We start from the raw sequence: 14006 nt of genomic DNA, 5'->3' as shown, positions 1-14006 counted from the left end.
CGTTTTGACCTAACAACAATCACTGCCGAAATAGCGCAGACCGTGTTGACTTACGCTGGGCCGCATACGCATTAAGAACCTATTTCGCAAGACGCGAGCTATAAGTGTGATTTGGTTGTGTTGAAAGAACACTGTGCATGTATGAACTATTTACATCTCATTGCGATGGCGATATAATAAATTCATAATAAAGCCTTGTGAGGCCACATATGATCACAGTAGTATATTTTTATCTAAGGACAAAATTGTTCGGTTTGAATATACGTGCACTTTATAAAAACACATCATGCGGTGGATATTGCGACAAGTAAACCTTGTATTTCTATTTAAAATATGTTATTAAACGTGAATATACGACTTGCTTTAAACGAGACAAGCGTTAATTCGTTACTGATAGGAGCATGCAGCAGCAATGAATGAGGACACTCCTCGTGTAAGTAATCAGCATAGTCTAGGGACCCTTTAGATTTTGCATCGTAAAAAAGTGTGAACCAGAATATGCCTTAAAATGGTTTGAGTAACTTAATTTTCATCTTTTCTCGTGCTCTTTAATTACCCACATTTAGGTCTGGTTGATAGTACTTATACTTCCCACAGAGCCATTCGGTTCAAATTACTAATAACAACAATACACATTTTTAGCTTTATTTCAAATGTGAACATATTTATTTAACGCAGACGTGTACATAATTTTAACACAGAACAAGGGCTGTTTGTAAAACATGCATGCCCCCCTATGGGCTGTCAGTTGTAGTGGCAGCCATTGTGAATACGTTTTTGTCACTGTGAACTTGACTTTTGACCTAGTGACCTGAAAATCAATAGGGGTCATCTGCCAGTCATGATCAATGTACTTGAGAAGTTTCATGATCATAGACCTAAGTATTCTTGAGCTATCAACAGGAAACCATTAAACTGTTTTGAGTCACTATGACCTTAATCTTTGACCTAGTGACCTGAAAATCAATAAGGGTCTTCTGCCAGTCATTATCAATGTACCTATGAAGGGGGTCATCTGCCAGTCATTATCAATGTACCAATGATTTTTTTTATTTTAATGATCCTAGGCGTAAGCATTTATGAGTTATCATCCGAAACCATTTTTCTATTTTGAGTCACTGTGACCTATGACCTTTGACGTAGTGACCTGAAAATCAATAGATGTCATTCCCGAGTCATCATCAATGTACCTATGAAGTTTCATGATCCTAGGCGTAGCGTCTTGAGTTATCATCCGGAAACCATTTTTACTATTCGAGATAAATAAACCTATGAAGTTCATGATCCTAGGCCAAAGCGTTCTTGAGTTGATCATCAGGAAACCATCTGGTGGACCAACCAACTGACATGTGCAAAACAATATACCCCTCTTCTTCCAAGGGGGGCATAAATATAATATTAATTTTAGTAATCTAAATTAATAAAAAATTGGCTAGATTGTTTTTTCCGAGAAATTATCGGAAAACATGCGTTAAAGTTAAAGGGTATCTGCCATCTTATGCCAGTATAACACAAATGTTAAATGACAAAAGCTGTTGCCCGGTTCACGGCACGCGGAGCATACCCTATTGGTGAACCAAAATCTTTTTGTGGTATTTCATCCTAGTAATTACCCTTGACATAGAACAGACACATGGGTTACTTTTGAAACAATTCTTTATAAAACGTGGTAAACAATGCGACATTGTTGCCCATTTGTCCGTCAGTCCATGTCCGCATAGTAGCTAAAATTGAAAAAACTCAGTAAGATTTCATGAAACTTAATATTCACATAATTTTAAATACACAAAATAATACATTGACCATTTTTAATTTTGTGATAAAACTTGGTTTTCAATGAACTCAGAGAGCAATGTGATATTTATTTTGTCCCTAATACCGTTTTCAACATGAAGGGATTTACGGTTGACCCACTGTCCATCGGTCTGTCAGTCAAATAAACCTGGATCTGGTTACAATGTTTTCCTAAGATTATTCACCAGGTACCTACTTTTTGGAAACACTAAACCCCAGGCTTACTCAACCAAGATGAGGCATGTCGATCAGGTTTCATCAACATTGAGTCGAAAAGCCTGGTTTTCTTCCATCACCTGATAATCCTCTAACACAGCAAGTCAATCCTCGAATGTCCGAAATATGGTTCTGGTTCTTATAGTGGCAGACAAAAACAAGACCTATGATTTAAGTAAATTTGTTATGTTTCATATAAACATTAATTATTCCAACTATTTTTTAGCTCATATATGTTGTTATACAATTGTATTAAACATGGCCATTTAAGTCTTTCATAAGATTCTAACTAAACAAATGAGTTTTAATTTCTTTTAAAACTCTTGATGCAAGCAAACGATGAACGGCAGTATTGGGGGAAAAAAACTGGCAGACAATATGTATTTGACCATCAAAACTAGAGAAGACTGAGATAAAGATATGCAGAAAATGAAGCAACACCAGTTCATACACAGTGCTAAACTCACATCATAGAGATGTTTAAGTTCATGGTTTTCAAGACTATTAAAGCTCAGGACTTTGGTACAGTCTCCCCATCTACAGCAATTTCTCTTGAACCACATGAGAGATGATATGTTGCATCTTGCTGTCCTATGGAGTGGAAGTCTTCCTTGCAGGAATATCCATTTGCACGAATACTCCTAAAACAAGCAACTTTGTAAACTGCAGATTGGAAGCCAAAGTCAATTAACTTACAGTGTCCACATTTTTAACTTTAGTTATAATCATTGACTAAGTTTTTCACAACTGTTATTTTTGATTGAAAATGTTAATGAAAAGGCAAAAAAAAGAGATTTACTGTGAAATAAGTCAATGGAGATAAGCCTACTAATAGCTCTTGGTGTGTATTGTGGATTTCACCATGATTTGTTTAACTCTATTTTTGTTTTATTTATCTATATATTGATATTTTCTATGAGTTTTTTACGCAGATACACATCTAATCAGAGCCTCTGTTAATGTAATAAAAGTATGTTACTGTTGTGTTCTTCTGTTAATAACTAATCTAAAAAGAAAGAAAAAAAGTAAATTTGCACTATTGTATGAATATGGCATACACTTATTTTTCCATGTTGAAATCTTATTAATTCATGATATGAAGCCCTAAAATGTTTGTAACAAACAGATGGATGGACTGACAGACTGACCGATGGAAAACGCCAACACTATATCTCTCTGGCTTTGGAAAGGATAATGATTCAACAGAAAGTAGAAATCATCAATAAAAACTTGATGCATCTAAGTTAACTTAGCAATTAGTGAGTTCAATATGTCCTTAACTGAACAAAAAACAGATGTTTCAAAAACTTAACATGATTTGTCATTTGTTGCAAAATTTAAGAAGCACTTACAGGTCCTGGGTTTCAATCACCAACAAATGATAAAATAGTTCTCAGTAACAAAAGGCACAAAAATGCAAGAAAAAAATCACTTTAATGTTAAAATAAATATATATAGTTATTCAATAAACGATGTATATTTTGTCATAAAGTACCGGTCCTGGATTTTTCTCAACATCATTTAAGAGATTTAAGAGCATCAACATCCGCTGGGACAGGTTAACATGTTGTTGAATACACAGCTGCATCATGATGTAATGAAGACCACCTTGTCCACACATACGACCCAGAATCATCAGCCCAAACATCTTGATCCACATGGTGGGTGGGAAATGTTTGTATGTTCCTAAAGAACAAAACATGTTAATGATTTATCATTTCAAGTATAAAAGGCAAGCCTTAAAATTCTTAGAAAGCTTTAACATCTGAAGGTTAATATCACCCTGGCTGTGCAGATCTTGGTAATATACCCATTTAAAAACATTCCTTAAAGCCACACACCTTGAAATGAAATATCTGGCATAGTAAATTTGGATATAAATAAGAAACATATTTTATCTTTGCCAATTAGAATATATCTGGTGGTTGCAAGGTAGAAATCCGTCTTTCTTGTGCTTTATAACTTAAAAATAATTGTGTTTCTCGAATTGAACATGTACGTATACAAATCATACATTCAGTTTTAAAATATAAAAAAATAAATTACTTGCTAACTAGGCTATAGATTTAATGACAATTTTGCACACTTTCAAATTGCATCTATATGTACTGAGTAACATGTATTTCATTTCAAGGTGTGTGGCTTTAATGTAATAAACAAGAGTGCTAAACTGTCACAAGATACACCCGTTTGAAAGTTTTGGACACCATGCTAAACGCTGGAAATGCACTAAGTGACCTAGTTTTCGACCCGGCATGACCTATATCTGAACTTGACTTAGATATCATTAAGACACAACTTCTGCCCAAATTTGGGTGAAGATCGATGAAAACTCTTTCAATTAAAGAGCTTACACCATGCTAAATCCTTGAAATGCACCCTGTGAACTAGTTTTTTGACCCAGCATGACCCATATTTGAACTTGAACTAGATATTGTCTAGATACAACTTCTGACCACATTTGGTGAAGATCAGATGAAAACTACTTCAATAAGAGAGTGGACACCGTGCTAAATGCTTGAAATGCACTAAGTAACCTCGTGACCTAGTTTTGACCTGGCGTGACCCATATTTGAACTTGACCTAGATAACATTTTGACACAATTTCTGACCAAATTTGGTGAAGATCGGATGATAACTACTTCAATTTGAGAGCGGACACCATGCTTAATCCTTGAAATGTACTAAGTGAACCCCTGACCTTGTTTTGACCCGGCATGACCCATAATTGAAATTGACTTAGATATTGTCTAGATAAAACTTCTGACCAAAGTTTGTGAAGATTGGATGAAAACTACTTCAATTAGAGAGCAGACACCATGCGAAATGCATGAAATGCTCTAAGTGACCTCGCGACCTAGTTGTTGACCCGGCATAACACATATTTGAACTTGACCTATATATCATTTACACACAACTTATGACCAAATTTGGTAAAGATCAGATGAAAACTACTCCAATTAGAGAGCCACCAATGCTAAATCCTTCAAATGCACTAAGTGACCCCGTGACCTAGTTTTTGACCTGGCATGACCCATATTCAAACTTGACCCAGATATTGTCTAGATACAACTTCTGACCAAGTTTGGTGAAGATCGGATGAAAACTATTTGAATTAGAGAGTGGACACTGTTATGGACGCCACCGCCCGTCAAGGGTGAAACTATAATACGTCCCGTTTTTTCAAAACCGGCGTATAAAAATAAGTAATATCCCTCACAGGGTTCAGGTCACACAATTAACTTATAGACAATAGGCAATACTTAATTCATTCGCTTCAAACTGTTTCTCTTGACAGATAACAAATGTTCAATCAAATTTTCATTCAAGATCTTGTCACTTTCATTTGGTTACAAATTTGAAATATACTAAAATTTGCCTTCATAATGGAAACTTCTATTTTCCAAGCATGCCTTCCACTTCCTTGAGCTGACTTCGTTGAGTTCATGATTAGCAGATGCAATCTGTAAGATTTACTTATAAATAACTCTAAAACAAGTGATTGTTACCCAAAAAATAAAAAAATATAAATTCTTTTGTCTAATTACACACTTTCACATACATAAATGTGACACACGCATAAAGGCCCATAACCATCCAATCAAAATATTCAGAAATAGAGGTGCTCATTATACTAACAGTAATGACTAAGTTTGTATACATGTATGTTTTTTCAACTATGTTTTGCAAAATATTCTCATGCAAACCAGGGTTTCCAATTTAATAAGCCACATGTACATTGCATGTACAGGGGTAAGACAATGCTAACAAGAAATGTGGTTGTCAGAAACACAATGCCCCCTAATGCGCCACTTTGATTATTTTTTTACCTTTGACCTTTAAGGATGACCTTGATTCTTTCACCACTCAAAATGTGCAGCTCCATGAGATACACATGCATGCCAAATATCAAGTTGCTACGTTCAATATTGCAAAAGTTATGAAGAAGGTTAAAGTTTTGGTTAAAGTTTTTGAATTATTTTTTTTGACCTTTGACCTTGAAGGATGACCTTGACTATGACCTTTCACCACTCAAAATGTGCAGCTCCATGAGATACACATGCATGCCAAAAATCAAGTTGCTATGTTCAATATTGCAAAAGTTATGATGAAGGTTAAAGTTTTGGTTAAAGGTTTTGGGACACACACACCACCACACACACACACATGGACACATACAATGACAGACAGGCCAAAAACAATATACCCCGATCTTTCGATCCGGGGGCATAAAAATAATCCTGGTTGTGTTTTTCAAGCAATCTAGCTAAAACAAACAGGTTTAATAAAATAGAAAGATTAACTAAAATGAACATACCAGTTATATAGGGCTATAACTATCATATTGAGTATGTCAACACATAATCGTGTCATTAGTTGCTAAAAGATACAGAAAGCATTATATGGGAAAGTGCATGTGTTGACCTCCTTTTTTTGTTACTTTATTTGTACATAAAATGCTTGTCAAGCATACACAAGTTAGTGATTTAAAGTCATACCATTGATGAGCCTATCAGCTTAATTTTACTCTCTTTTCCAGTCTCTGGTTGCTTGATGTGGCGACTGCAGAAGTGGCTTAGCAAAGCGTCTTCGTTGGAGCAAACAACCCTGCATTCTGGACACCGATTGTGCGCCTCCTTAAATATAAAACTTTGTGAAACATAAAAATATATTTAACATTTATTTTTCATCATTTTAACCAATAAATACCTACTAAACAAGAACTTTGACATTAACTTAGATAAGAAAACATATATATTATTTTCAATTAAATTGTTAAACAAGAGCTGTCTCCATAGGATGACGCATGCCCCCAATAAATGCTTTGATAGAAATTATGAGCATTTTTCGAACCCTAAACGCGGACCCTAAGGTCAAGGTCATGGGGTAAAATTTGTGTGGGTATGGAAAGGCCTTGTCCATATACACATGCATATCAAATATGAATGTTACATCTGAAGCGACAAAAGAAGTTATGAGCATTTTTCGAAACCTAAACACAAAGTGTGACGGACAGACAGACATCAGACAAACAGACAGAAGGACAGTTCGATCACTATATGCCCTCCTTCGGCGGCATTAAAAAAGTTAATCCAGAAATGCAAAATAAGTCCCAAACTAGAGAGCGGACACCATACTTAATCCTTCAAATGCACGTAATGTAAGCAAGTTAGTTCAAATAACAATGTACACAATTTCAATACTTTCTTAAAGTTAGTTCAAATAACAATGAACACAATTTCAATATTTTCTTATCACTTAATCAATAATTATTATTTAAAAAAAAACATCCTGACAGTCCCCTCACATTTATGTGACTGAACTATCAGTCAAAAAAACGTTTGTTAGCTAACAGGGAGATATCTGTTATGGGAGAAGGTTCAAAATATTTTTGCCATTTCTTATATCACACTGCAAGTGTCAGTGCTACTGGCTCTGGGCATTTTCTATTTTTATCAAACCACTAAATTCAATGTATTTTATTCAGAAAACTTTGCAAAAGACAACCTCAGTGTCTGGACTGACCTGATGCACCAAATCGCACAAGTCAGCTACATCTCTGAAATTATTTCAATTCAATCATTTTCATTAATAAAATAGATAACAAGAGCTGTCAGAGGACAGCGCGCTCGACTATTCGAGTGCTTGACAGTATAACGTAAGCCTCATGGGGAATTGTTCATATTCAATAATTTATTAGATGATCTTCAAAAATAAAAAAGGAAAAAAAATAAAAATTTGGGGAGGGGGTAGGGGGGTTGAGAGGGGGGTATAACGTGGGGTGTGGTCATTTATTAGACGATCTGACGATCTGACGATCTTTCAAAAATAAAAAAAGGAAAACAAAAATTTGGGGGGTGGGTGGGGGGGGGGGGGGGGGGGGGGGGGGGGGGGGGGGGCAGGGATTCTGGGTTGGGGCGTGGGGTATTGCAGTGCTGCAGCTAGGATTTGAAAAAGGCAGGGGGATTTTTTGTCAAAAGGGCACTTTGGACGCGCAGTATTTTGTCAAAAGGGCACTTTCGAGCGCGCGGGTGTTTCTAGAATGCTTCCTCATGCATGTTAATTTATGTGTTATCAATAATTGTAAGAATAAATTATTCCCATTGTCATTAAACAATTCAAATTTAATTACTACAATGAGGAATAAATTAATTACAATGTATTTTAATAAGAGATTTATTAATCATCATATGTAAAAAAAAAAAATTATTTTTTTTATTTTTTTTTAAGGGCAGGGGGGGCCCTAGGAAGGTCAGGGCGGAGGTTCGGGAGGGCAGGGCGGGGCGCCCTTCGATTTAGGCCTAGCTGGAGCACTGGTATTGCACGGGTGGAATCCATTGTGGTATTCAGGTAAGTGTTGTTTTGTCAAAGTATTAATAAAATCTTATCATAAATAAAGAAGTTATGTGAATTTAAGCAAAATGTCCAATTCTCAAAGTAAAAAAGGGGCCATAATTCTATCAAAATGCTTGATTCAGTGGTCTAATCTTGTTTATAGGTTGGGGTCATGTTGGAAAACAAGTATGCAAAATATAATAGCAATATGTCAAAGAACATAGGAAATATTTGGGGTAGTACGCAAACTTTAACATAGATTTATCAATAATATGCATATTCTGAGTATAAAAGGGGCCGTAATTCTATCAAAATGCTTGATTAAGTGGTCTGCTCTTGTTTGTAGGTTTAAGGTCATGTTGGTAAACAAGTATGCAATATAACAAAGCAATATGTTAAAGGACATAGGAAATATTTGGGGTAGTACGCACAATTTAACATAGATTTATCAATAATATGCATATTCTAAGTATAAAAGGGGCAATAATTCTGTCAAAATGCTTGATACAGTGGTCTGCTCTTGTTTATAGGTTGGGATCATGTTGGTAAACAAGTATGCAAAATATGAAAGCAATATGTCAATGGACATTGAAAATATTTGAAGTAGTACGCAAGCTTTAACATTTGCACGCTCACGGAAATGCCAACGCCGGGGTGAGTAGGATAGCTCCACTATATATATTTCATATATAATAGTCCAGCTAAAATACAGTCAACAATTAAAGAGTTGTTGTCACTGGGAATGTGATCTTGCATATATACACTTCATGTTGACAACATATTATTTTCAATTAAATTGTTAAACAAGATCTGTCTCCATAGGATGACGTATGCCCCCAATAAATGCTTTGATAGAAATTATGAGCATTTTTCGAAATCTAAATGCATTTTTTGAACCCTAAACACGGACCCTAAGGTCAAGGTCATGGGGTAAAAATTTGTGTGCATATGGAAAGGCCTTGTCCATGTACACATGCATATCAAATATGAATGTTACATCTGAAGCGACAAAAGAAGTTATGAGCATTTTTCGAAACCTAAACACAAAGTGTGACGGACGGACAGACAGACATCAGATAAACAGACGGAAGGACAGTGCGATCACTATATGCCCTCCTTCGGCGGCATAAAAAACGTTAATTTAGAAATGCAAAATAAGTCCCAAACTAGAGAGCGGACACCATACTTAATCCTTGAAATGCACTAAGTGACCCTGTGACCTAGTTTTTGACCCGGCATGACCCATATTCGAACATGACCTAGATGTTGTCTTGATACAACTTCTGACTAAGTTTGGTAAAGATCAGATGAAAACTACTTCAATTAGAGAGCAGACACCATGCTTAAACCTTAAAATGCACTAAGTGACCCCATGGTCTAGTTTTTGACCCGGCATGGCCCATATTCGAGCTTGACCTAGATATTGCCTAGATACAACTTCTGACCATGTTTGGTAAAGATCAGATGAAAACTATTTGAATTAGAGAGCGGACAAGAAAAGTGTGACAGACAGACAGACAGTGAGAAAACTATATACCCACTTTTCTTTGAAAGGGGGCATAAAAAATGTGGAGTAAAATATATACAAATGTGTTCTTTTTCTTTGCAGACTGACTTACCTATCAAAATAGTTACATAAACAAATATGTATAATTATATTGTTAATATTATGCGCATAAATAAAACATTTGCTATTTCATGTAAAATTATTTGTAGACAGCAAATAATGAAACAAGAAACCGTTTGAGACGGGTGATGCTCCACAAAGGTTTTTTTGTCACAATATTGCACTATATATTCAGATAAAAGGAAACGTCTTGAGGGTCATAACTTTGGACAAATTAATACAATGGATGGTTTAGTAACTTAAAAATTTCAAAGGGCCATAACTCTGTAAATAAATCATCTAACCAGAACCCACTAATAACATGTGCATCTCCTCAAGGTAGTTAAGCTTCCCATAAAGCTTCATTGTATTCCAGTCAGTAGTTGGGGAGAAATAGCCCGGACAAGAATTGCACTATATGTACAGTTTATAGAAAATTTCAAAGGGCCCTAACTCTGTGAAAAATCATCCGACCATAACCGGCTTATAATATGCACATCACCTGTTGGTAGCGAAGCTTCCCATAAAATTTCATTGAATTCATGTAATAAGTTGCTGAGAAATAGCTCGGACAAGAATTGCACTATATGTACAATGGAAAATTTCAAATGGCCATAACTCTGTGGAAAATGATCCGACAAGAACCAGCTGATAATATGCACATCTCCTGTTGGTAGTGAAGCTTCCCATAAAGTTTCATTGAATTCCCGTAATAAGTTGCTGAGAAATTGCTCGGACAAGAATTGCACTATATGTACAATGGAAAATTTCAAAGGGCCATAACTCTGTGAAAAATCATCCGACCAGAACCCGCTGATAATACGCACATCTCCTCTTGGTAGTGATGCTTCCCATAAAGTTTCATTGAATTCCAGTCATTAGTTGCTGAGAAATAGCCCGGACAAGAATTGCACTATATGTACAGTAAATGGAAAATTTCAAAGGGCCATAACTCTGTGAAAAATCATCGGACCAGAACCCGCTGATAAAATGCACATCTCCTCTTGGTAGTAAATCTTCCCATAAAGTATCATTGAATTCCGGTCATTAATTGCTGAGAAATAGCCCTGACAAGAATTGCACTATATGTACAGTTAATAGAAAATTTAAAAGGGCCATAACTCTGTGACAAATCATCCGACCAGAACCCGCTGATAATATGCACATTTCCTCTTAATAGTGAAGCTTCCCATTAAGTTTCATTGAATTCCGGCCTTTAGTTGCTGAGAATCCAAAAATTGTTCACGGACGGACAGACGGACTGACGAAGCGGCGACTATATGCTCCCCCCCCAAATTTTTTTGGGGGAGCATAAATTGTCAAATTAACATGGATAATAGAAAATATTGTGAAATGCTTTATTTATTAATTAGAAACTAGATAACACTTCTAAAATGATTGCAAGTTTCCATGACTCATTGAGGAATAAACCATGTAAAATGTTAGTTTTGCAAATTTATATAGTTATGGGAAACAACTACATTAAATTTAAATATCAAAGCTTTTTTTTAAATTGTATATGTACCGGTAAAACACCGCTTCATTCGTAAGAATGTCATTTGAGCCTAGATGAAGATACAGCTGTTGAACATCCATCTTCCGCAAGTCTCTCAACAATGCATGGCGAAAACGATCACAAGAAAATTTGGCACCTTTGAAAACAGAGTTGGCGAATGTCTGTGTAAATAAATCACAAATATACATGAATGAATACACAAGGAAAATTCATGCTTTGCCTCAAGATTAAAATGAAAAGTTTGCAATTACAATTCCCTACAATCTGTAAAATATTCCACACGCTTAAATAAAATATATAACCATGCAAATTAGTTAGAAAACGCAATGATGCCAATCATTGCACATGATGACATCAGCATAATAAGTTTAACTTTATATTGATGACAAATACTGTAATCATACGAAGCTTAGGACTTGACATTTGAACTGTTTAAGTATAAAGAAATGAAATAATTACATCATTTATAGAAACTATGAGTATCACGTTTAAATGGTGGCATTTCGTGTTTTCTCAAAAATGTTTACAAAAACAGTAAACATTTAAACGACTGTTGATATCAACATAATCCATTTTAGTTCATTACGTTACAATGTTGCAAAACTTAATAAAAGCTGTTAAAAAAAGATTGGTATACATTTGTATCATGTGTGCCAGATGGCCCTTATTCACAACAGCGTAAACATAACAAAACACGATGTACGACCTAGACGTCTTGAATATTTGACACACGTCGGCACAAAGTGCTCGGGAAAATTTTCCAGCTATTTGTTGCAAGATCATTCCCCGAATTGTCTTGAACATTTGACGCGCGTCAGCACAACGTGCATGAGGACATTTTTTCCGACATTTATTCATCCGCATTCATTTTTAATTTAATAAACAGATACTCGTTTTTATGTACATCTTGTTAGGTAGAAAACAATAAAAATTTTACACAGGTGTAGTCTTATTGAAGAAATGTGGGATCAATATTTATTTGTCTTTGTTATAAAATACTACGGCATGTAAGTAGAAAATGTGTACCCAATGACTCAACAACGGCAAGAACAGTTGGTTTTAATATGACGTCATTGCCCAAATGGGTAATGATCTGAATATAACTTCTGGAAATAATCATTACTTTCAGTTTGGAAATGCGATGTCAATGACGCTTTTATAACTGACATATGGATACCGTTTAAACGGTAACCTTTTGTTTATTTCATTAATCATTTTGTTTTAACGTTTAGAAAAATGTGTACATGTGATACCATTAATAGAAACAAACCTGAAACTGTAATTACTGTTCTATACCATTGTCATTACATATTCTCATCAGAGATTGGCAGGCATTTGACAGCTATATCGTCAGGAAGAATATCCTTAATCCGATGAGCATTGGAGTCCCCAGCAATACGGTTCACTTTTCTCCTGTCTTGGGCACCTGAAAAAATAAAAGGAAAATGCTTCCTGACACAACACTGCATCCTGTTCAAAAGAGTCTGCGTAATAAATCTACTAATTATAAAAAGACAAGTCTTAACAACCCAAATACTACCTTAACAATACTATTGCAACAAGACTAATAAGGACGACTAAACTTGTCTTATGTGTATCTAACTACACAAAAAGAATATAAACAAAACAGATCAATCACGCTTTAATAAAAATAAAGGTCACACAAGTTAAAAAGCACTAGTTTTCAATAATCAATAAGTGTCAAAATTGCAATACACTGGTCAGTGTTCAGTGCAAATATCACTATGAACATGATAAAAGTGTCAATTATTGAACTAGTGTGTAACACACTGAATGTGTCCAAATGCGCGAAGCACCTGTTTTTTAATAATTAGTATTAAAGTGTCACTCAAAATTGCAATCCACTGGTAAGTGTTCAATCAATGCAAATATCACAGTCACTATAAACACATCAAAAGTGTCAATTATTGCACTAGTGTAAAACACACTGTAAGTGTCCAAATGCGCGAAGCACGTGTTTTTAATAGATCACAAAATGGGTAATAAAACGCACAGTTGAACTTAAGGTGAAAAGTAAACACAAATCCTTCGTTCACTCACACCGAGTTACTAGGACTAGGTCGCGAAAATGAATGCCACTTTGAATTATACACTTTACAACGTCGAAATACACCAAATCACAATTAAAAGATAGCTATTGCAAGTTCAAAAACCAAACTGAAATATATAAGCGCCGAAATGACTTCTTGATCTCAAAACAATGTCACAAACGTATACAATACCGGATCTCAACCGTTTGAATGCTCGTGTGCAATCAAAAGGGGAGATTATTCCAACGATGTTTTTTCTTGTTTCGCGTTATTTGATTACGCTTTCTTCATATATGGTCATATTACACTCATTCATAACGTTTATTTATAGATGTTTGTGTTGTGACATATATGGTTATGATTACCATATAAGGTAAAGACGGCCAGGGACCAGAGTCGCTCTGTTAACCTATAATTCAATTATTTGATTTTTTTTCACCGATAATGAATTGTGATAAGGTTTAAAAATATTGAAGTTTTTACATAA

At 35.2% G+C, this 14006-nt stretch overlaps 1 protein-coding gene across 5 annotated transcripts; it reads right to left on the bottom strand.

Moving 5' to 3' along the window:
* Positions 1-3427: 3427 nt before the first annotated feature.
* On the bottom strand, positions 3428-13730 carry LOC127836463 (uncharacterized). 5 transcript variants are annotated; one of them, XM_052363115.1, is made up of 7 exons: positions 13712-13730; positions 12739-12894; positions 11478-11629; positions 7537-7570; positions 6510-6647; positions 5390-5474; positions 3428-3696 (listed from the first exon to the last, which is right to left on the bottom strand). In XM_052363115.1, exons 3-7 carry the CDS (start codon positions 11546-11548, stop codon positions 3473-3475), a joined length of 552 nt encoding a protein of 183 aa, XP_052219075.1. In that variant the 5' UTR covers positions 11549-11629; positions 12739-12894; positions 13712-13730; the 3' UTR covers positions 3428-3472. The 5 variants fall into 5 exon arrangements, with proteins under 5 accessions (XP_052219075.1, XP_052219076.1, XP_052219073.1 ...); XM_052363116.1 differs by having other exon boundaries at positions 11478-11604; XM_052363113.1 differs by having other exon boundaries at positions 12765-12894.
* Positions 13731-14006: the final 276 nt, after the last annotated feature.

This window comes from Dreissena polymorpha, chromosome 6 (genome assembly GCF_020536995.1).
Source record: "Dreissena polymorpha isolate Duluth1 chromosome 6, UMN_Dpol_1.0, whole genome shotgun sequence".
NCBI classification, from domain to species: Eukaryota; Metazoa; Mollusca; class Bivalvia; order Myida; family Dreissenidae; genus Dreissena; species Dreissena polymorpha.
Note: the sequence above shows the minus strand (reverse complement) of the source record. Positions and strands in the feature narration are given on the sequence as shown.